General features: G+C 49.9%; 1 protein-coding gene across 1 annotated transcript in view; it reads right to left on the bottom strand.

Annotated features, from left to right (window-relative positions):
- Positions 1-21,452, bottom strand: part of SEC14L5 (SEC14 like lipid binding 5) — a 39,439-nt gene extending 17,987 nt beyond the window's left edge. Inside the window, exons 1-5 of the mRNA XM_008141619.3 lie at positions 21,390-21,452; positions 4,866-5,015; positions 4,372-4,503; positions 2,796-2,924; positions 1,966-2,158 (exon numbers count right to left, since the gene is read on the bottom strand). Of these exons, the coding sequence (XP_008139841.1) occupies positions 1,966-2,158; positions 2,796-2,924; positions 4,372-4,503; positions 4,866-5,015; positions 21,390-21,452 (667 nt within the window). The remainder of the gene's footprint in view (positions 1-1,965; positions 2,159-2,795; positions 2,925-4,371; positions 4,504-4,865; positions 5,016-21,389) is intronic.
- Positions 21,453-25,022: the final 3,570 nt, after the last annotated feature.

Here is a 25,022-nt window from a genome sequence, read left to right as displayed (position 1 = left end):
TCTCTTTCACAATGTTTCCCTCTCTCTCTCTCTAACCCCCCCGCCCCCAGTTCCACTCTCTAAAAATCAATGGAAAAAGTGTCCTCAGGTGAGGATTGACCAAAATATATATACATACACTGAGTGGCCAGATTATTATGATCTCTGAACGCATAATAATCTGGTCACTCATATATATACATGAGGCCCAGTGCATGAATTCGTGCATGGTAGGGTCCGGCCAGCCTGGCCAGGGGGAGGGGACATGGGCGGTTAGCTGGCCTGCCTGCTGGTCAAACTCCTGGTCGAGGGGACAATTTGCATATTAGCCTTTTATTATATAGTATATACACTGAGTGGCCAGATTATTATGCATTCAGAGATCATAATAACCTGGCCACTCAGTGTATACACACACACACACACACACACACACACACACACACACACACACACACACACCACAATGGCAGCGAGCTAGTGCACACAGTTGGTGCAGAATAAACATTTGTTAAACAGGTGAATTTTGTTCTTCCTAAACACAACCCCGATGTGTGTTTGGTTACACAGTGTTTCCCCAAGTCAGGCCAGCCCTACACTTCCATGTGCCCAGGAGACACTGAAATGTTGAGAGCACAGGTACACATGGTTAAAACTGGATTCAGGGGGATGTGCAGTTTTGTATCCTAGGTTTTCTTCCTTTAACATCATATTGTGAACATTTCCCATGTCAATCCAAGTCTGAAATATGAAAAAGGCTAATTGCCTTAATATGCAAAGAACTCTCACAAAGTAGTAATAAATTAACAGACAAATAGGAAAATGGACAAAGAACAAGAACAAGGATTCACAGCAAAGTTAAATAGAGTCACTAAACATGAAAAAATAATACTTGGCCTCACTCATAGGAAAGAGGTGATCTCTAATCAACCAGTGGTCACTTTTTGCCTTTAAGTTTAAAATCTCTATATATAAAAACCTAAGTGACAGAACGACCGATACGGGGTGCCTGGCCGGCCAACCTCCTGTGGTCCTTCCCCTGGCTGGCCATCCCCCCGGTCCCCGATCAACTCTGATCACCAGCCAGGCCAAAGGACCCCACCCATGCACGAAGTGATGCACAGGCCTCTAGTGTTTAATAATCGTCCTGCGGGGACACAGGCCACAGTGAAGCCAGGAGTAAACACAGCTACACACTTTTGGTGGAACATTGCCTAATACAACCTCTTTGCAGGCCTAATGGGTAAATCAACCAAAATTTTAGCTGCACATAACCTCGACATATCAATTCAACCTTTTGAATTATATGCTGTGTAGATACTCATGTAAATATTTTTAAAAACATTTTTGTATTTTTAAAAAACAGAAACAACCTAAATATCCATCAGTAGGGTACTAGCCAAATAAACTAAAAATAATCAATAAGTGTTTATTAATAATTAAGTTGTGGTGTAACCACACCATGAAGTACTGCAAAGTGCTAAGACACCTGCACTGATATGGAAAGTTGTTCAAGAAACATGCTAAGTGAAAAACACAAAGTATCAAATAGAATGCATACTATGCTCTCCTCTGTTCAGCAAAGGTTATACATGAATGTATGTATGTACATACATATTATGCATGTATAGATGCCTAGATAGTTTCACAAACACAAAACTATTGTTTCCTCCAAGGAGAGCAAAGGAGTCCTACTCTCTACTTGGATTTTTTCCCACCGTGATTATGCATTACTCATATAATCTAAAATAGTGACCAAACCAGAGAAAAGGGGAGCCCGAAGGCACCAGATCAAGTCAACTCCTGACCGAGAAATAAGCCAGTTCTGGCTTTTGGGCTGGAAGAGAGAGGGGGCAAAGCAGCCGTGAGAGGGAGGAGGCTTTCATTCCAGGACCCAGGCCCATCCCCGAGGGGACCCATGGCAATTCTCCCCCCACAGAATGAGCAGACGTCCTAAAACTTCGGGCCTCAGCCACAGTCACCTACCTTCCGTACCAGCCACCTCTTCAGCGGGGCCCTGGGTGCTTCTGGGCCCATTGACCTCCAGCGAGCCGGGATCTCCCAGCACAGCCTGGGAGCGGGCGTCCTCCTCTCGGACTGAGGCAGGCGTCCACCGGGGAATGTGAGAGATGCCCTGGGAGATGAGCTCATTCAGGTAATGTTCAATCACCTCCTTCCCCTGGGAGCCGGAGAGAACCAAGACACATCAGCACCGGGGCAGGACCGCGGGGTAACCAACGTCAGCCTGGGAGTCACCCCCACCTGGCTCTGGCCCCAGCCCTGACACGTGGCTACTAAGCAGTTGGAATGTAGCCAAGCCAAATGGAAATGTTTTGTGAATGTTAAATACACACCGGATTTGCAAGATTTGGTACCAAAGAATGTAAAATAGCTCCCAAGGAAGTTTTATATTGATAACCCATTGGACAAAGTATATTATTAAAATGGATTTCATCTGTTTCATTACACTAAAGGCCTCTACTCAGTGATGTGTCTCAGATCTTTAAACCAAGCGGGGACAATTTAAACCAGGAAAAAGCATCGTACAATGTCCCTTCTGTGTCCACAGAGTTTACACACAAGCCTGGGAGCCATCAGGACAGTGATTATGATGACCCCATTGAGGCTTGCTGTCCATCCATCATCTCCTGTAATATGGCCATTGTTAGAATACCCATTCTACAGCTGAGGAAGGTTAAGGCTCTTGCGTGATGTCACAGGAGTTGTCAAGTAGCAGAGCGGGCTTTGAACCAGGACTGGCAGCCCCCAAGGTCTGTGCACTTTTCTCCCTGTGACGGGCGGAGCCTCTCTCTTACCCTCTTGATGTTGGCTGTGTACTGCTTCATGGCAATCTTCTCCAAGGCACTTTCAAAACCGAAGAAGGACCGGATGTCGAGCGAGGCAGATTGCTCAAAGCAAGTCCACTCTTCATTCTCAGGGTGGACCTGAAAGCAGGCAGGGGCGATGACACAGTCTCAGGGTGGGGGACACCGGGACTCTCTGGGTGACCTGAGCCAGCGAGAGCGTTCAGTGGACAGCACTGTCACAGCTTGCAACAGCCGAGGGGGCCAGCAGTACCAAGAGCCCCCGCCCAGAACACAAGGTCTAAAGTGTTAGCGAACAGGCCCTGCCCAGGTACCTCGATTGGTTAGGCATCATCCAGATACACCAAGGTTGTGGGTTCAATCCCCAGTGAGGGCACATACAAGAGTCAACCAATGAATGCGTAAATAAGTGGAACAACAAATTGATGTTTTTCTCTCTCTCTTCTCCCTTCCTCTCTCTCTAAAAATCAATAAAAAATCTTAAAATAAACAAACAAACAAAAACACCTGTAAAATGCCATGTTTGCCACAGAAATGCCGTTTGGGATCTAGCACAGCTACATTATCTCATTGCCCCTCCAGCACCTCTGAGGCAGGCTCTGCCGAGGTCCCCTCTTACAGACAAGGAAGGGGGCTCAGGACAGGGGAAGCGTCTTGCCCAATGTCACTCAGCAAGAAAGTGGCAGCGCTGGCTTTCAAATGCCCCCAGAGGCCTCACTCCAGCCCTGAGGCCAGCGGGACCCCGCAGCCCTCATTCTGACCTCCCTCGTCCACCAAAGGGTCACACCTGCTGTTGCCGCCCCCAGGACTCACTTCCCCGCCTTCTCACCCTTCAGTTCCCAGCTTCAATGGCACCTCCTCGGGGAAGCCTCAGGGACACAGTTACCAAGACAGTGGCCCTCTTATTTTCCGTAATTCTATCTGGTGGATCCCTTCTGAGCATGTGTGACAGTTGATAGTCTATACTGATTTGTTTGGTTTTGTTTTTTGTTTTTTTCTGGCCTGTGTCTCCCACTGGAATGGAAGTTCCACGAGGGCAGTGGTCAGGCCCATTTGTCCACGGTGCCCAGCACTTTTCAGGGTGCCTGACACATAGGTGCTCAATCAGTATGCACTGGAGAATAATAAGTATCCTTAACTATATGAAAAGATAGCACATATGCAGGACTTAGTATATGCCAGGCACTGCTCTAAGGGGTTTGAATATTTTACTTCCTTTAATCCTCACCACAACCTACGTGGCAGGCACCATCATTAACCCCATTTTACAGGTAGAGAAATAAGGCACAGTTTCATGAGGCAGGAAAGGAACGAGAGAATGGAGGGCGGAGAAAAGTTACCAGGTTTAGCCAATTAAAAGCAGGATGCCCGGTCACATTTGCATTTAAGATAAACAACAAATACTATTTTACTAAGTATGTCTCAAACAAAATTTTAAACTACCTAAACTAAAAAATAAAAAAGGTATCGGCTGTGTATCTGAACTGCAGATGTAGGGAGCGGACAAGGCCCGGGGGAGAGGGCGGAGGCTGCAACAGCCGGCGGGCGGGGTCGCCTGCGCGCTCACCGTGTAGCTGCAGTTCTCACGGACCACCACGCGGCTGGCGAAGGTCTCGTTGTGCGCGTCGATGCGGAGCGTCCGCTCCTTCCAGTTCAAGACGTTCCTCTGCACGAAGACCACGTGCTCCACACCCGCGATCTGCAAGGGACGGGGCAGGGGGTGAGGGGTGGGGGCAGGAACCCGAGGGCTGCCCTGTCACCCCAGAACCGTCCCCCTTCCCCCCACATCCCACGCCTGCCCACCGCCTGGGCCGGGGTCCCCGCCTTCCTCTCCCCAGCCCTCCATCCCCGGACCCCTGCTCCCCGCCCAGCCCCAGCCCAGCCTCCTGGCCCTGGTCCCTCCAGATCCAGCGATCCAGCCGGCCCTCCGACCCAGACCCACCGCGTAACCCCTCTTTCCGGCACCAACACTCACACTGGCCCCGCCGCGGGGCCCCCCCCTGGCTCCCAGCGGTCACCCACCACCCCGTCCGACCTCCTCCTCTGCCTCCGGGCGCCCACCTTCCGCAGCAGCCGCGGGGCCTCCACGCGCAGCCGGCAGTTCCGCTCCACCACGTGCACCGCGCCATCGGCGCTGCGGGACTCGAACACGACCTCGCTGCCCAGGAAGACGGGGATCTGCGGGCAGGTGGGGAAGCGCTTCTCGTAGGCCTGGGGGTAGAGGGCAGTGAGTGCGAGGGGGTGGCCGAGGTCCGCGGGGCCCAGCCCCCTCCTGCCCCCGCTGGAATGTCTCTCATTGCTCAGTGAACAGACGGCTGTGGAGAGAGAACGTTCCTGGCTCCTGGGAAGCGCGTGGCCACTGCTGTTTTACAACAAGACCATCGTTTGTCCACACAGCAGCGACCTGGCAGATCACGTTTTGGATTTACATTTGGGCTTTTGCCCTTAGAAGAAAGAGTGGACTCGCCTGGGACACTTTAAAAGAAAGCATCTTTCAGAAGGGGAAAAATGAACAAATTTCAACACTCTTCATGGTAAAAGCTCAACAAGCGAGGGAGAGGGGGACCCCCTCAACCCGGTCAAGTGCATCTACCGAAACCACCGCGGACCTCACACTCAATGGTGACAGACTGAACCCTTCTGCCTCGGGGCAGGAACAAGGCACGGCTGCCTGCTCCGGCTGCTTCTATGCTACCTGCTGGAGGTCGAACCAGAGCAGGTAGGCAACTAAAAGAAAGAAAAGGCCTCCAGATTGGAAGGGGAGAGAGTTTGGGAAGTTCCAGAGTCCGAGCCAGTCAGAGCCACTGGGGGGCGTGCGGGCATTCGTGGCTGGCGGCGTTCAAGCAGCGTCTGCTCCAAGCGCCTGTCACAGCCTACATGCCCTGGAATCAGAATCAAAGCGAGCTCCAAATATAGTGCCGGCATCTGAGGACACACACTTCCACCCCCATCCCTCCCAGCGGAAAGGCGGCACCCACCCAGCTCAGATTGGCAGAGACAGGAGGAGGGGGAATGGACTTGTGCCTGGTGCCCTTGGTCTTATCCCAGCCCCCACAAGGCCAGCAGCCCAGCCGTCCTCTGCCAGGGTCAGGAGGATGGGGCTGCCTCCTGCCATCTGTCAAACTGGTTGCTTTGTACAAACACACCAGCCACCAGCGTTAGAATAGGAACGCTGGTCCCCAGGGGGGGGGGGGGGGGGGGGGGGGGAGGGGGGGGGGAAGTGCACCATGGGGCTCCCAGACAGGGGTCTGGACTCTGAGGGCTGGCAAGGGAGGACCCTGAACGCTCTTTCAAAGGAAGGCATTTCCCCACTGAGGGAGCCTCATGGCAAAGTGGATGCGAGTTGGGTGGAGTTCTGCCTCCTCCCAGCAGAGAGGCCAGTCCCTCGCTCGCTCTAAGTCTGTTTTATCATCTGGAAAATGTGTACCAAGCTTGTCTCCCAGAAGACGAAACCAGGTTGATTAGCTCATGCAGCCTGGCACATCACAGGCACCCAGCATTTTCCTTCTCCAGACAACAGGACTCAGATGGTGGCACAGTACAGGTTTGCCGGAAGAGAACACAGCTCCTCCCCAGCCCTTTCAGGGGGCTCTGCCCGCACAGATGCAGGAGGGAGCCTGGGCAGCCAGCCCCGCCCCTCCTCGGTAATGGGCAGACAGATGCTGGCATGTTTTGAAAGCATAAGGAGGGAAAGGCGTATATGTTTCAGAATTGGTCAGGCTCAGCTGAGTCTCTTCTACTCTCTCACTGGGTGGCCTTGGGCAAGTCTGAGACTCTGTTTCCTCGTCTGCAACGTGAGGATGTTACCAGACTGTGTCTCAGAGTAGCTGGCACTCATCAAGCCTTCCATAATGGAAGAATACACACAGCTGGAAGAGCAGAGTCAAGGCTTGATGAGTGCCAGCTACTCTGAGACACAATCTGGTAAACAGGGGCCCAGAGAGGCTAAGTAACCTACCCAAGGTCACACAGTGCAAAATGGTGAACCTGGATTTGAATCCCAGGCTGGCTCAGCTTTCACTCCCTCAGGAACCCCTTGCTCAGCAGCAGGGCTTGTTGTCCCAGGAAACCTGGAAACAGAGCCAGGCTTTGTCCCCTGGGGCATATACTCCTTTCCCTCCTTTTACTTCAAAACATGCCAGCATCCGTCTACCCGTTATGGGGGTGAGGCCTCGCCGGCTGCTCTGGCTCCCTCCTGCATTTGTGCCTGCCGAGCCCTCCGAATGGGCTGGGAAGGAGCTGTGTTCTGTTCTCCCAAACCTGTACTGTGGTCACGATTTCTTTCTCCACCCTCAGTCCTTCAACTCTTGCCAGGCAGTGGCCACACTGCCCCCTGAGCTTCTCCACTTCCACTGATTGCTCATCAGTCTCCCATTCCCGAGATGAAAGAACATCCTTAGAACAGGCCTGGATGCCCAGAACAAATCCCACTCTCCATACTGTGGCCTGCCAGGCCACGTGAAGATACAGGCACGGACCAGGGTGATTCCTCTACACCAGCCCCACCTCCCGCCCCAGCCTCCTTTGCTCTGCCCTAGCCACACCAGCCTCGCTGTTTCTAGAACACACGGTTATGGGTTGAATTGTGCCCCCACCTCGAACAAAGCTCCTGTGTGGAAATCCTAACCCCCAGGACCTCTGAATGTGACCTTATTTGGAAGCAGGGTTGTTGCAGATGTAATTGGTTAAGATGAGGTCATACTGGTGTAGGGTGGGCACTATCCCATATGACTGGTGTCCTTATAAAAGGGGAATGTGGACACAGACACACACACAGGGCCGCCACGTGAAGATGAAGGCACCGATCGGAGCGATTCCTCTACAAGCCAGAAATACCAGGGATTACCAGCAACACGAGAAGCCAGGAGAGAGGCCTGGAACAGCCTGTCCTTCACAGCCCTCTGAAGGAACCCACTGTGCGACACCCTGATCCTAGACCTCTAGCCTCCAGACTGTGAGATAACAAATGTCTGCTGTTTAAGCCCCCAATTTGTGGTATTTCGCTGTGTCAGCCGCAGGAAACAGCTTGTTCCTGCCCAGGGCCTTTGCACTAACTGTTTCCCCTGCTTGGAACACTGGGTAATTCGCTTGACAGTGAACAGGGAGGGGGACGAGTCATTGGAACTCCCAGGTGGTAGGAGACTAGAATAGGGAGTGAGGAGATGCCAGGCTTCGGGGACTTGTCTGTCTCTGCTGGTCCCTCTTCCTGGGATACCCCCTTTCCCCCTTCCTCCCCCCCCCCCGCAAGGCTGCCTCCTTCCCTGTTCATTTACTGGATAGCACTTTTGGTACTTTCAACCACACATACTACTCACTTGCATATACATGCCAAAGGCCTGGGCTGCGTGCTTTTCAGCACACGGACCTCACACCCGCATCATCTCAGTTCTTGGCACACACTAGAGGCCCAAAGAAATGCCAACGAGCAAAGAAAGAAATAACATAAACTTCTTACCGAAGTCCCCGATCGCCCGAGAAAGATTTCGGTGGGGAATGATAGGCCACAGCTCAGCGCACGCAGCCAGCTGAGGGCACTAAGCGTCTCTGGCTAACTTCCTGTCATAACAAGCCTCTTGTTAGAAGGGCCCCATCTGGAGCCCCCAGATAACAGTGGGGAAGCATGGGGCTGATCAGCAGTGGACAGGCGCTTGGGCACAGCTCACTCTGCCTGTACAAGGGAAGGCGTGCCTTCTTCAAGTAAACAGTGGCTGCTCCAACGACAGAGCGGCCGCCGCAGGCCTTGGGGGCTCCCAGCGCTCAGGCTCCGTCTGGAAGGCAGGGGCCCCGAAATAAGGAGTCCATCCTCGGACCAGTGCTCCAGTATCAGAGGGCTGTCAGCTGGGGTGTGAGGTCCAGTGTCTGACACTGTTGTTACCGACATTTACATAATGCTAACTGCATCATTTCATCCTCACAATGCCCTGATGGGATGGGAGCCATTGTTTCCCCATTTTACAGCTGAGCAAGTTGAGGCTTGGGAGGATGTTATACTGTCACTGGAAGTGGCAGGATTGGAGCCAGGCCCAGCTGACCCAGCCCCCAGCCCTGAACCACCCTGTCCTGCCTCTAGGACCGTGGTCAGCAAACTGCGGCTCGCGAGCCACATGCGGCTCTTTGGCCCCTTGAGTGTGGCTCTTCCACAAAATACCACGGCCTGGGCGAGTCTATTTTGAAGAAGTGGCGTTAGAAGAAGTTTTAAGTTTAAAAAATTGGGCTCTCAAAAGAAATTTCAATCGTTGTACTGTTGATATTTGGCTGTTGACTAATGAGTTTGCCGACCACTGCTCTAGGACATCACAAGTGTGGGTGGTTTGGAGATGCTGAGTCCCACTGACCTAAAACCACAGATAGGGGCCCTTTGCCTTGGCCACATCACAGGGTCAAAGAGTTCACAGGCCCCAACCTGTGTTGGAAACCAGCTCACTCGGTGAGTGTTATCCCTGCCTAAGAGCCTCAGATGCTGACTGCTGTCCCCACAAATCAAGCCTGAGCTTCCCCCTGATGGACAAGCACATGGGTTAGGCCCCCATGGGACACAAGGCAGCAGAGGATTGAGTTACAGCCCTTCTGCCAGGCGTTTGGGAAGGGACACCCACGCCTGCCAGCTGAGAAAGGAAGCTGATCCAAGGCCGAGAACCCACTCCTGGGGCCTCAGCTGGGGCAGGCAGAGGCTGATGAAAACTTCCATTGAATGTCTCCCATATGCCCCCCGCTCCACATGGACACACTTAGTATGTGGAGAGGGGGGGCTGGAGTTAGACAGCCCTGGACTCCTAGCTGAGCTGGATGACCTTGAGCACTGCATGTCCTTTCTCCCCTGCAGGCCCATCTGTAAAGTGGACCCTCCCATGAGTGCTCACGGTACCTGTTTCCTTCCTCTGAGTCACAGCTGCTGAAGCGAGAAGTCATCAGACCCCGGCAGTGGGCTTGCTCACCTCTGAATTCCTCGTGCTTTTGTTTGTTTGTTTGTTTTGTTTTGTTTTGTTTTGTTTTGTTGTTAATCCTCACCTGAGGATATTTTTCCATTGATTTTTAGGGAGAGTGGAAAAGAGAGGGAAAGACAGAGAGAAACATCTATGTGAGAGAAACACATCCATTGGCTGCCTCCTGCAGGCACCACAACCAGGGCCTTGGCTGGGGAGGAGCCTGCAACCAAGGAACGTGCCCTTGACCAGAATCGAACCCAGGACCCTTTGGTCTGCAGGCCAATGCTCTATCCACTGAGCCAAACCATCTAGGACAATCCCTGGTGCTTTGAAAAACACCTAGCTCATAGTTGACACTAATAGATATTTACATGATGAATGAGTGAATGAGTCGGTAAGGCCATGGACTCTGGGGCTTGGGTTCAAATCTCTGCTCAGCCTCTGACCAGTTCTGTGACCACACAAACAAATCATCAAGCTCTCAGTTCCTCAGTTCCTTCATTTGTTAAAAGGAGAGTAAGAAAAGCGTCTACCTTGCTGAGTTGTCCAGGCAAATAAAGGAGTCTGTTTTGGTAAGGTGCTGAGAACAGAGTCTGGCACATGGTTCATTCTACATAAGCATTTGTTAAGTAAATTTAAATTTTTAAAAAGAGCGAGATTCTATAAAGTACAGGAAAGCTATTTCTGCTAATCGCTTGACAGCTGCTCCCTCCTCCTCCCTCCTTCCTTCCTGCTCTTCCTCATGCAAATTCAAATGAAGCTGGAACCAATAACCCAAACCTTTCACAGAAAATGTGGAAGAATACCCAAATTCTACCCAATACACTACCTTCCTCTCATGCTACAGGCTGGATTCGGGGCACTGACCACCCTGTGGCCAGCTCGAGAGCCTTCCTTGTCCACCCGCCAGCTTTCCCTGCAAGGCTGGGAGGCCCCAGGACAGAGAGGTATCAATCCTTTGGTGCTCCCAACTCTTCTTTCTTAACTGAGGTGTAATTCTCATACCATAAAATGCACCCTGTTCAAGTGTACAATACAGTGGGTTTTAGTACATTCACAAAGTTATGCAGCGATCAGTACTATCTAATTCCAGAACATTTGATCACCCTAAAAATAAACTCCATACCCTAATCCCCTCACCCCAACCCTCAGCAACCACTAATCTACTTTCTATCTGTGTAGATTTACTTTCTCTAGACATTTCATATAACTGGAGTCATACAATATGTGGTCTTCTGTGGCAGGCTTCTTTCACTGACCATTATGTTTTTGAGGTTCATCCATGTGGTAGCAGGTATGAGTGCTTCATTCTTTTTCACGGCTGAGTAATCTGCCATTGTCTGGATCCCCAGCTTTGGCCAAGTTGCTTAATCAGGGCTTGGTGAATGAGCCTTCAGACACCCACCCGATGGCAGCAGTGTGATTCCAGCTGATGAAGGGAAGTAGGCCTTCATCAGAACCACGGCGACACTATTCTGGAAGCCTTCTGAAATCACTGCCATTTGCGTCTATACAAACAGCTTACCCAGATGGCCCTGAAGCTGACCAACCTGCTGCTGTCCTGGTCAAAGCCAGCCCAGGACACAGAAAGGACCCTGACAGAGGGTCAGAAGGACCCTGTAGCCAGGGCATCCGGACATGGTGAGGGGGAACGTCTGGGGCGTGGTGGAGCAGCTGAGACAAAGCACAGGGCTCAGACGCCACCTCTGACACTTGCCAGCTGGATGACCGCAACTTAACCCCTCTGAGACTCAGTTTCCTGAGAAAAAGGGTAATGAGGATGATGAAACTTCATAAGGGTTGCTCTAAAGATAAAAGGGAGATAATCTGTGTAAGGCATTTGGTACAGAGTAGATATGTTAGGGCTATCAATCAACAGGGACTTAAATAGGTATTTGTACACCTATGTTCATAGCAGCATTATCCACAGTAACCCAAAAGTAGAAACAAACCAAATGTCCATTAATGGATGAATGGATAAACAAAAGGTGGCCTATTTATACAGTGGAATATTATGCAGCCATCAAAAGGAATGCAGTTCTGTTCCATGCTGCAACATGGATGAACCTCAAACATGATGCTAGGTGAAAGAGCCCAGACACAAAAGGATAAATATTGTATAATTAGAGGCCCGGTGCATAAAATTCATGCAAGGGGAGGAGGGGTGTCCCCCGGCCTGTAGCCTCTCGAAATCCAGGACCCCTCGGGGGATGTTCGACTGCCGGTGTAGGCCAGATCCCACATCCCTCTAGCAATCCAGGGCTGCTGGCTCCTAACCACTCACCTGCCTGCCTGACCGCCCCTAACCACTCTGCCTGCCTGCCTCATCTCCCCTAACCACTCACCTGCCTGCCTCATTCCCCCTAACTGCTCGCCTGACTGCCTAATGCCCCTAACTTCCTCTGCCTGCCTGCCTGATTGCCAATAACCACCTCTGCCTCGGCCCCCGCCGAGGCTTTGTCTGGAAGGACTTCCAGAAGGTCATTCAGCTGTCCAGTCTAATTAGCATATTACACTTTTATTATCATAGATTCCACTTACATAAGGTACCTAGAGTAGTCAGGTTTACAGAAACAGAGAGCAGAATGGTGGTCACCAGAGGTTAGTGGGAAGGAACAGGGAGTTAGTGTTTAATGGGTACAGAATTTCATTATGGGAAGATGAAAAATTTGTGGAGATGGATAGTGGTGATGGTTGCACAACATTGTGAATGTATTTAATGCCACTGAACTTTAAAATGGTTAAAATAAAAAATGTTGGGTTATGTATATTTTAACACAATTTTAAAAAAAAGAAAAAAAGAGTAAACCATCTCCTAGGTGGTTTACAGCCCTACTAGAAGCATTGCTCATGATGTGGGTTAGGATATCATGTCTGTGTTTATTTGTTTATAGTCAACACCTCTGTCTCTATGTCTGTTTTCTACACCACCAGATTCCCCTGGGACACTGGAGACACCCAGCCAATATTTGTGCATGGATGCCAGGACAGAAGGAAGGAAAGATGGAAGGAAGGAAGGAAGGAAGGAAGGAAGGAAGGAAGGAAGGAAGGAAGGAAGGAAGGAAGAAAAGAAGAGAGGGAGGGAAGAAGGGAAGGAGGGAGGGAGGGAGGGTGGGGCAGTTGCTGGGCGGCGAGCAGGAAGCTGGAACGCTTGTCACTTGTATACCTAGAAGAGCAGATGGAGCAGTACAGGTCCCACCGGTCAGCATGAGTGGGCTTCTGTCTAACCCGCGGGTGCCCTGCTGCCCAGAGGGTAACCTGTGCCTTGTGTTCACTGTGCGCCCGGGGAGAGCTAAGTTCTAGAAGGTGTTTCACGCTCAGGTGGATAATGGCTGATAGCTCCCCTCTGGTCACGATAGCAGTGCATCTCAGCGATTGGCCAGTGAATTTCCTGAACAAGGTGCAGGTGAACAGTGTTGCCTGTTTTTCGCAGGTTCCCGGTCCCAGGTCTGCAGCATGGGGCACAGTTAGCACCGCCTAGTAATTAATTATTCGTTTGTGCTTCTGTTCACTCCTCCCTTTGCCAGGCTGGGACCACACCTCCTCGTGAGGTCAGGCCATCAGAATGCCTGGCCTCCCGGGCTCTGGGGGAGTACACAGCCTGGCTGCCCAGCCCAGCAACTCACACAGTCCCGCTGTGGCTCTCACCCAGGGCGGGGGGCGGGGCAGGGAGCCCTCCTCCTCTGAACACTCTCCCTGCGCACAGACTTCCAAGATCAGCTGGTACCCCGGAAGGCTCCTGGAGGGGTGAGGCAGCAGCAAGGCAAGCCCAGGGAGTCTTGACATTTAGCTGTGTGTCAGGATCGTGATGGCAGGGAAACGCTATTTTAGAACTTTCCAAGTGTCTCCGGAATGCGCCCAACCTCCATCACCTCAGGTTCCCCACACTCTGGGATAGAAACCCCCACTGATCCACTTTGGGGCCACGCCACTCCCCTGCTTCAAACCTTCCAAACTCCCAAAGTCCTTGGAGAGATCAAATGACCCACCAGTCGCTTTCTGACTCTTACTGGGGCCCAACCTCTCCACGTCCATTTCTTCAGAGACAACTTCTGCCCTGTGTGTCTCCTCCCCTCAGCCAGGCTCTGCCTGGCTGCCTTCAAGACCCTCGGCGGGCGACTAGTTCTTCCCTCATTACAAAGCATCCTTCATGCCACTTTCCAGGTCTCTCTCTCTCTCTCTCTCTCTCTCTTCTCTCTCTCTCTCTCTCTCTCTCTCTCACACACACACACACACACACACACACACACACCCCACAGTGCCAGTTCTATGTGGACAAAAAGGATCATGTCAAAAAAACCAGGTCAAGACAGAACTGGAAGACAAATGGTCTCCGCCTTCCTGAAGCTTACTTTAATGAAAAAGACCCATTTAAACGAGAAAACGAGCAAATTCCATATAAAATTAACAGAATGATGATGCATTCAAAAAAGTACCAGGAATCAACTCTTTCATAGCCCCCGCACCTAGCCCAGTGCTTGGCACACAGTGGAAACTCAGTGTTTGTGGGATGCATACACACACGTGTGCAGGAACTAACGCATGAGGACCTAGTTTATTTATTTCAGGGCCCCCTGAAATCAGAAGACCACCTTTCTGGGCAGTGGATCGCCTCTGTTCTTGCAGCCCAAATCAGAGCGCCCCAGAGCCCTGTAAGCAATCCAGGGTGGAAAATACTGCTTCTCTTAATCTGTTAGCAACGGATCAGATGACAGGCCCCAGGGAACTAATTTAAACTCATTTAAATAAGGCCCCTGCTGCTTTATTAAAACTACAGTCCATAACAACAATTTCAACTGTGCCTCCCCTTGGCCTGGACAGCAAGGATTTACCTTCAGAGGCTGCTCCTTATTAATAACCCGCTTGCTAAATTACACGCTGCTTATCAATACAAAAAGCCAGGTCTTTAAATATTTTAGCACTTCATTGCTGACGACAGCCCTCGCCTCCCAACCCTCCCCCCCGCGTGGAGAGCGTATTGCTTAGGAAATTCTACTCCTACTCCGTGCCATCTTCCTTCTTTAGGTTTGCAGAATCTGAGATGACTTGAAACCACAGGGGTTTTGAGTCCCACAGGGACCTCAGGGCAGGAAAAGAAAGGCGGCCAGGTCATTCCTGAAGCCGCAGAGGTTGCTGATGCACAGATATCTACTGAACATCAAGCCAGAATCCAGCATGTCTGGCTGTGAGCTCAGGCTCTGGGGTCAGATTCCCTAAGTTCAAATCTCTGCCATTTACGGATGGTGCCATTCACTAAGCATTATGGGCTGAATTGTGCCCCTTCTCCTCTCCCCCGCCAAAAAAAGTCCCTCCAAGTACCTCAGAATGTGACCTTATTTGGAAATAGAGTCTTTAACAGAGGTCATCGAGTTAAAATGAGGTCATTCCTTATAGATCCGATATGACTTACAAAGGGGGAAATTTGGACACAGAGGTGCAGACACACAGGGAATACGCCACGTGAGGATGGGAGTTGTGCTGCCACAGCCAAGAAACTACCAGAAGCTGGAAGAGAGGCCTTCCTGGCACCTTCAGAGGGAGCAGGGCCCGGCTGGCACCTCGAGCTTAGACTTCTGGCCTCTAGGACTGTGAGACAGTAACTTCCTGTTGTTCTGCGCTGTCCAGTCGTAGCACTTAGCTACACAGCTCTAGCAAAGGAGGACACTGACTAAGGGACAGTCTCCTTAACCGCTCTAAGCCTCGCCTCCTCTTCTGCTGCTGCCAAGGCTGCCGTAGAAGACCTGCCTCTCGGCTGCTGAAAGGGCTGGGGGCACAGAGGGCTCAGTAACCGCTCTCAGGCTGTGTAGGCATCAGCTGCCCACCCAGAGGCCAGGGTCTACGGGGGGTCGGCTGTGCTCCCCTTTGCAGGGTCCTGATGGGGTGCAGGCATTCCGGACACAGCCTTGATGGTAACTGCTCCATCACAGAGGTGATCCAGAGAGTAAGAGAGAGAAACGTCGATGTGATATTGAAACATAACTTCAGATCTTCAGCTTTGAGAAATGGCCGAGCTCATGGTTGGGAATATAAATTCGTCTGGTCTCTCGGATGTGGTAAAAACAGCTGAGTTCATCCAAAACCTTCCTGGCATCTGGCCCAAACTAAAGGCAAGTGTTTAAATCCCCTCGTGTTTCCGTTGTGGCTTTGGGTAATTCATTCATCCTTTCTGTGCCTCAGTTTCCTCATCTGTAGCATGGGCTACCCCACCAAACCTATCTAATGGGGTGGTTATGAGAAGGACATGAATTAATATTTGAATGGGCTCAGGACAGAGCCTGGGACCTAGGAAGCACTGTGTACGTGTCTGTTAAATAAAATTTAAAATTGAATCTTCCCAAACCCACCAAATAACCACCACCATTCACACCAGGTATTTCTTTGGGAGAAATATGTTCATACAAAAACTTGTACATAAATGTTCATAGCCATGTTATTCATGGTAGCCCCAAATTGGAAACAATCTAAAGTCCGTCAACTGATGAATGAATAAACAAATGTGTCCATCCATACAATGGAATATTATTCAGCCAAAAAAAAGGAATAAAGTTCTCAATCACACTGCAACGCAGATGAACCTTGAAAACAGTGTGCCACTCACAAAAGACCACATATTTTATGATTCTATTTCTATGAATTGTCCAAAAAGGCAAATTTATAGAGACAGAAAGTGGATTAGTGGTTATCTAGGGCTGGGCAGAATGGGGGAGATTATGGGATGAAGACTAAAGAGTACAGGTTTCTGCCCACCTGGTGTGGCTCAGTGGACTGAGCATTGTCCCATGCACCAAGAGGTCACCAGTTCAATTCCCAGTCAGGGCACTTGTCCCGGTTGCAGGCTTAATCCCCAGTGGGGGGCATGTAAGAGGCAGCCAATCTCTCTTTGATGTTTCTATCTCTCCCTCTCCCTTCCTTTCTCTAAAATAAATGAAAACATTTTTTAAAGAAAGAGTACAGGGATGGTTTTCTTTTGTGGGTGGGTGGGGGGGAGGAAATTATGAAAATATTCTAAAATTGACAGTGGTGCCCTAGCCGATTTGGCTCAGTGGATAGAGCGTCAGCCTGCGGACTGAAGGGTCCCAGGTTCAGTTCCAGTCAAGGGCACATGCCTGGGTTGCAGGCTTGATCTCCAATAGGGGGTATGCAGGAGGTAGCTAATTAATGATTCTCTCTCATCATTGGTGTCTCTCTCTCTCTCTCTCCCTGTCCCTTTCCCTCTGAAATCAATAAAAATATGTTTTTTTGTTTGTTTGTTTGTTTTTTAATATATTTTATTGATTTTTACAGAGAGGAAGGGAGAGGGATAGAGAGTTTAGAAACATCAATGAGAGAGAATCATTGATCGGATGCCTCCTGCACACCCCCTATTGGGGATGTGCCCGAAACTAAGGTACATGCCCTTGACCGGAATCGAACCTGGGACCCTTCAGTCTGCAGGCCGACGCTCTATCCACTGAGCCAAACCGGTTAGGGCAATAAAAATATGTTTTAAAAAAATTGACAGTGGTGATGGTTATACAACTCTATGAATACTAAAAACCACTAACTTTTACCAGTACCCTTTAAAAGGGTGAATGGTACCATATGTGAGTTATAGCTTAATAAAGCTGTTGAAATATTAAATAATAATAATAAATCTGCCCTGCCAGTGTGGCTCAGTGGTTGAGCGTCAACCTATGAACCAGGAGGTCACAGTTCGATTCCTGGCAGGGTACATGCCCAGGCTCAATCCCCAGGGGGAGAGGGTATGCTGGAGACAGCTGATCAATGAGTCTCACATTGCTGTTTCTCTCTCTCCCCCCACCCTCTCCCTTCCTCTCTGAAATGAATAAAAATATATATTTTAAAAAGTAATAAATCTAAATAATATTTCACAGCATTAACAATGTACTAGGCCCTGTTGAGGCACCCACATTTCTTTCTCTTTTTAAAATTGATTTTAGAGAGAAAGAGGAAGGGAGAGTAAGAGAGAGAAACATCGATGTGATATCAAAACATTGATTGGCTACCTCCTACAGGCCCCCTACTGGGGATTGAATGTGCCCCAACCTTTTGGTGCATGGGATGATGCTTAACCAACTGAGCCACACCGGCCACAGCCCACATTTCTTCGTTGAATCATCACTTCAACTCTCTGAAGAGTTAGGCCTTTAGTATCTCTATTTTCCAGGTGAGAAACTGGAGCAAGGACCCAGCTGGAGGAGAGACATTTGGGTAGAGAGCCCAGAAACCCAAAACCCATCCACGACAGGCTGTTGTGGGCTGACCAGAGTGGCCTTCAGGACTTAAGTGACCACAATCCACAGTCCAAGACAAGGCCTTTGTGTTCTATGCACAGGGATCGCCACAAAGACCCACAGGCACACACTTCCTGGTTCCCACATTCAAAGCGAGGACCCTCTCCAACCTTGGACAAGGCAGCTGCCTTCATTCCCTTAATTGCTTTCCTTTGCTTACGAATATAACCCAAGCTCATTGTTGTTGTTGTTGTTTTTCTTTTTAAATATATTTTTATTGATTTCAGAGAGGACGCGCGCGTGCACGAGAGAGAGAGAGAGAGAGAGAGAGAGAGAGAGAGAGAGAGAGAGAGAAACATCACTGATGAGAGAGAATCATTGATTGGCTGCCTCCCGCACACCCCACACTGGGGATCAAGCCGTGCCTGCAACCCAGGCTCATGCCCTTAGCCAGAATTGAACCTAGAACCCTTCAGTCTGCAGGCTGACGCTCTATCCGCTGAGCCAAACTGGCCAGGGCCAAGCTCATTGTTTTGAACCAAATAATACAGAGGACTATCAAGAAAGAAGAAAGGAGAAGAAGAAGAAGAAGAAGAAGAAGAAGAAGAAGAAGAAGAAGAAGAAGAAGAAGAAGAAGAAGAAGGAGAAGAAGGCGGAGGAGGAGGAGGAGGAGGAGGAGGAGGAGGAGGAGGAGGAGGAGAAAGCAAAATTCCCCTTGGAATCCCACCCATCAGAAACAGAATTGAGTGAAATTTTTGAAATTAAAAAAAATATTTTAAAAAATTTTAAGCTAGGTCTTGACAGGGTGCCTCGGTACTATTTTTTAAATCCTCACCTAAGACATGCTAGTTGATTTTAGAGAGAGGGGAAAGGAAAGAGAAAGAGAGAGAAACATCAATCAGTTGCCTTCCCCAACCAGGGATCAAACCCTCAATCTGGGTCGCTCCAACCCACTGAGCCACACCGGCCAGGGCTGCCTCAATGCTATGTTATAACCAGGCCCAATTTTAGTTTTTTTGTGTCATCACTTGGAGACTTTGGAAGAAGTGAGGGAAGCTTTGATTCTCAAGTCAGTTTTGTTAAACGGAGAAACCAAAAGGCCAGTTGGTCTGGTCACTCGGATGTGGTAAAAACAGCTGAGTTCATCCAAAACTTCCCTGGCATCTGACCCAAACTGAGGGCAAGTGTTTAGCTGAGAAACAAAGACAGACATTAAGTGCAGAAAACCCCTTTTGTGCCCACACAGCAGACAAGTTATGTTGAGTTATGCAGCTATTTTGGGGACAATGATGTTTTGTAAACAGTTGGCAAAGTGGCTTTGTCAGGGATGTTACAGCGGTTCAGAGCCTTTTCACTGACAAAAACTATATGGAAGATAAGGTGACATGGTATTAGAAAAATATGCATAACTTAAATTAGAGCAGATATAGATAACAAATATCTGAAAACTTTTGTTTCCTACTGCACCCACAAGCGTCTATACATCAACACCTAGAGACTGTTGACCGCTAGGGAGTTAACTAAAACCTGTCTTCATTTATGGGCCACAAAGCCTGCAAAATAGGCTTAACAGAGTCCAGAAAAGGTGACGAGGGTACATTACGTGTCTTGTTAATACGGTCTTAAGTGCTACAGACATGTTTTATTTTAAAATGCCATGATTGTAAATATTTTTGAGAATCCTAAACATGCTAAGTTAAATTTACAATTATTAAGCCCATGCAATAAAAAAGTATTAGTTTCCCATGCTATTGTTATTTGTCTCTGCTCTGTGGCAAAGGACCACGGGCCCCTGCATTGTCCCAGAACAGGGGGGCAGTGTCTCTTTCTACTGAGTAAATGAATGAATGAACAAATGAGACCTAGAGTCTTAGAATATGTGAGCTGCCTGGCGCCTTAGAGGACAATTGTTTTTATTTAGCCATCATTTATTGTCTGCTTAGTATGGACCAGGCCCTGCACTGGGTCATACACACACGTTAATCATCTTTAATCCTCATGACAATCTTATGAGGTGCATATAACCATCCCCGTTTCACAGATGAAGAAATCAAGGCTCAGAGAAATGCAGTGACTTCCTGAAGACACAGCCAGAGCACTGCGGAGCCGCGATAGGGACCAGGGCTTCGGACCGCATGTCCCCAAATCTCTCCATCACCCACTGGTGTCCCACCCCTCTTACAAATTAAGAAAAGTCACACAGCCATGGGCAACAAAAATAACTCTAACAAAAACAATAATAGCATTTGATCTGCGCCAGATCCTGCATGAAAAGCTTTACATATATTGACTCATTTGCTCCTCAGCAGGATGCCCAGATTTCAAAACTATGCAATTCTCATTTTAGTGATGGGGAGTGGAGGCTCAGAGAGGCTAAGTAACTTACCCAAGGTCACCAGCTAGTCAGTACGCCCCCTGCTTCTTTCCTGATGTGGAACCATCTACACGTAACAGCACAACACGTATGGAAGATGTTTTTTTATCCTTTATGTGACTCTGAATACATATGTAGGTAGGATCTTAGAATAAGATCAGGCAGGACACATAGAATAAGATCAGGGTGTTCGAATGGAAGGAGGACCCCGGGGAGTGTTGTGGTTAAATTATGGCTCCGGAGTCCTCCCTGTGTAGATCTGATTCTCAGATCTACCTCTTCCTAGCCACAGAACTTGGGGCCATCCTGTCACCTGTCCAAGCTTCCGTTTAGTGGAGATAAAATGAGAATAATGTGAGCTATTGGGAATTAAATGTATGTTTTTACGCATATTCTTTTCTTAATGTTTTTTATTAATTTTTAGAGAGAGAGGAAGGAAGAGAGAGAGAGAAAGAGAGAGAGAGATCAATGACAGAGAGAACCATCTATCGGCTACCTCCTACACACTCCCTACTGGGGATAAAGTCTGCAACCAGGGCAGGTGCCCTGACCGGGAATCAAACTGGTGAACTACTGGTACATGGGTTGACACTCAACCACTAAGCCACACCGGCTGATCTTTACATATATTCTTTGTACTTACTGTACATACTGTACACCCTCAGTGAATGGCTGCCACCATCATCATCCTCATTAGTGTGCTTATGATTACTGCTATTATTATCATTACACAAAATGACAGCAGTGACTTAGCTGGTTTCCTTGTTTTATGTCAGAGAATCTTGAGACAAGAGGACATGAAAGCTTCAATAAGGAAGAGAAAGAAAGACCTCGTGCTTTGTCAGTGGCAAGGATTCCAGAAATTGTAGTGAAAGGTAGGGTGGCCAGGCTGAGGGGTCACTGATTAGAAGCTGGACCCCCAGGTTAACCAAGTAGCTCAATAATTCCTTCTGATCCAGGGACTGAGGGGTTCCCTTTCCTTCCCGTCATAGCTGACCTCCTGTATCCCTCCAACCATCACACAGGACCCAGAGAATCAGGGGTCACTCACCGCCATGACCAGTTCGAACGGGTACTTGTAGATACGGACAGGAGACTGGTACTTCTGCACCATGTTCTCAGGGAAGCACCAGCAGAAGCCACTCAGGTAGGAGGGAGCACAGAGCCTGGGAGACAGGTGACTGCTGAGGTGGCAGCTGCCTCCACATGAAGCAAGAACCTACCCGCTGCTCCCTCATGCAAGGGGTAGGGCCACCCCCTCTAGCCCCACCCCAAAATCTCCCAGCCCTCAAAGCAAAGGAGGCAATGTAATCCCCAAGGTATTCTGAGCCAGGCCCAACACTCACCCTCCAAGAGCAATCAGCACCCCCAAACTTTCTTTGGTCCCTACCCCTTCACATGGAGGCCCCCAGAAGCACTCTCACTGCCACTCACATGGAAACACACACATTCGCCATTCTTACACTCACTCCCACAGTTCACCGCACGTACCCCATAGCTCGTTACAGACATCCTCCAAGAATCACTGTATCTTCCCTCCCATTTCCTCCAAGATACCTTGACACACACAGTCTTTACCAAATTTCACACACACTGCCTCTGTCTCACACACATACACACACATGCAGGACTCTCCTCCCACGTGGGACCACCCTTGCACATGCACGTAACTTTCACACGCACTCAGTTCCCTGGAGCATGCACCTACCCAACTCTACCCACACACACAATTCCTCTTGTGCACACAGACGTCCACACACACACACACTGGTGCGCACATGCAGGAGACAAACACAAGCATGCACACACTCATGCACGCAAGGGCCGGCTCACCCTCGCTGTCAGAGTCTGTGGGGACACAGCCCGGGGCGGCGAGGAACTCAGCCCGCTGGGGACCCCGCCGCCGCCTGGCTCCGAGCGCAGTGCCTGGGGCGAGGCCGGACCACAGTCGCCGAGCCTGGAGAGTCCAGCCCTACGCACCCTGGGGCCTAGGTGGCCAGGGAAGGGCCTGCGGGTCGCGAGTGAGACCTGCCGAGCGGGAGCGCTCCAGGACCCGGGACAGCAGAGATCCTGGCCCGGCCCCGCCTCTGGACTGGCCCCGCCCATTGATAGCCCTGCCCACGTCCCCTCCCAGATCCACCCGGATCCCTGATTGGTCCAGCCTCGGCCTGGCCCCGCCCCCGATTTAGCCCCTCCTTTCATTTGTCTTTCTTGTTGACCACGCCCCCCAATCCGGCTCTTCCTCCAGATTGGCCACACCTCGCTTGGGCCCCGCCCCCAACCGGTTTCTCCCTTAAAGCACGCAACCTCGGGAATGGCCCAACCCCAGGAAGAGCCCGCCCCAAGGCTCCACCCCCAGTCTAGCTTTGCCGCGACGGACCCTTGCCCCGCCCAATGCCTCCCCTCCTAGTACAGTTTACACTTGGCCTCTTCTGTAACTCGATCAACCTGCTGCTTGGACTCTGAGCCCCACTCCTCCCACTGGTCTCCCCTCAGTGCCCTCATGGTCCTGCTCCCAAGTCCCACCCATGCATCATTCATTCACTCTACAAACATTTACAGAGCACCTACTAAGTGTCAGGCACTTCTAGGCACTGGAGAGTCATCAGTGAACAAAATAGACAAAATCCCTGCCATCGGAGAGTTTACATTCCGGGATTGGGGGTGGGGTGGGGGAGACCAATGTTAAATAAATAAGGCAAATACATAGTATATGAGATGGGGGAAAATGCCAAAGTGAAAAATATAAGCAAGGAAGGGGTTCAAGAAGCAAGTGGAATGAGGGTACAATTTAAAACAAGGTGGACTGGGGTCTCCGTGGGAGGGTGACGGTTGTCCATCACCCTCACCCAAACCCTTACAGCCATCCCAGGACCCCCAGGGACCCAGCTTCTCTTCCATAAGCCCCTCTTTACTCCCCCATCTGTTTGGCCTAAAGGAGCCAAGAAGCTGGCTGAGCACAGCGTTGCCATCGTGTATTTATTAGACATTTACTGAGCACCTACTATGTGCCAACACTGGGTGACTTTACCCATTCACAAGGGGGAGTCCGACAGATGGACATGCCCTTGTGTGGCCGACAGCTCCGGGCAGGGAGTGGGTGTGTAGGGAGACAGACACTCAGTTTATTAAACATATCTTTTCACCCTGTGATACTCTGTCCCTGCTTTGTTCCTAGCTTGTATCACATTCTATAATCATTTTATTTACTCATTCATTTTATTTACTTGTGAATTATTGACTTGTCTCTTCTAGGAGGCCGTGAGCTTCACAAGGTTGGGACCATGTCTGTCTTGTTATCTGCCCCCAGGTATATAGGATCTTTTTTAAAATTACAGTTGACATTCAATATTACTTTATATTAGTTTCATAAAACTAAGTTAGATAATTATGTAATTTAAGAAGTGATTCCCCCAATAATTCTAGTACCCACCTGGCAATGCATAGTTATTACGATATTACTGACTATGTTCCCTAAGCTGTACTTTACATCCCCGTGACTATTTTGTAACTACTAATTTGTACTTCTTATTCCTTTCATCTTTTCACCCAACCGCCTGAGTCCCTCCCCATCTGGCAACCCTCAGTTTGTTCTCTGTATCTATGAGTCTGTGTCTGTTTTGTTCATTTATTTTTTTCTTTAGATTCCATACGTAAGTGAAATCATATGGTATTTTATCTTTCTCTGTCTGACTCAGGCACTCAGTATCTTACTGGTGACCTGTGGGCCAGTTACGTTTTCTTGATTAGGGCTATAAAGGATTGAAATGGAGCGCAAAGTTCCCATGCCTGCCACAAGATGGCAGCAAACGACAGTTCATGGCTCCTGGGTCTCCACAGGTTGGCGAATTGCCGAAGATGGGTCCAGGGATGTTTATGCTTTTCCTGAGTGTCAGTGCATGTAAGTAGTGAGCATTAACACAAAGCTAGAATGATGGCACGAAAGGCGTTAAGTTGCACAAAGTAACCACAGAACGGATGTTTGCACTGGAAGGATGGGGCGGCAGTAGTCTGTCCCAAACTTTCCAGCTCCCTTCAGCAGGGTGCATGTTAATATAGATTCCCGAGGATCTGCTGGATGCAGGGGACCCCAGGATGCTCGGAGTAAAAGCCGACCCTGGGAAGAAGGTGGTGCGCTCATAAGTGAGGGCGGTCTGCTCATAAGAGCTCCTCCCAGATGCGGGCGTGTTTCCACTCCCATTCATTCTCTTTCGCCCTGGCTGAATCTTCGCGGACGCCCCAACCCACACGTGTCTCCTTTGCCGCAGAAGGTGACAGCTTGGGGGAGCAGCAGCGGAGTGGGCCTAGCAGAGACAAAAGGAGCCGAGGAGAGGCCCTGAGACTGCGGAAGAGGCGCTAGGTTTCCTGGCTCCATCAGCCCAACCGGTGAGGGCGTGACCCTGGGTGGGGGGAGGGGTGCGACAGTGGGTGGGTATAGAGAGCTCAAGGTGGAAAACGGGGCCCTAACTTCTTCCTGCAGCCCAAGGGAAGCAACTTAAGCCCACCACCCGCCTTGGGTCACCGGTTAGGACCACTGTTCTACTAATTATCCTGCCATTCATCGAGCACTCACTGGCACTTGCTGTACCAGCATTATTCTAAGGCTGTAATGATGGGATGCTAGGGCAGTAATGATGAAAATGTTTTGGAACTCCACAGAGGTGCTGGTTGCACAGCATTGTGA

This window comes from Eptesicus fuscus, chromosome 4 (genome assembly GCF_027574615.1).
Source record: "Eptesicus fuscus isolate TK198812 chromosome 4, DD_ASM_mEF_20220401, whole genome shotgun sequence".
Taxonomy (NCBI): Eukaryota; Metazoa; Chordata; class Mammalia; order Chiroptera; family Vespertilionidae; genus Eptesicus; species Eptesicus fuscus.
This window is presented reverse-complemented; position numbering and strand designations above follow the sequence as displayed.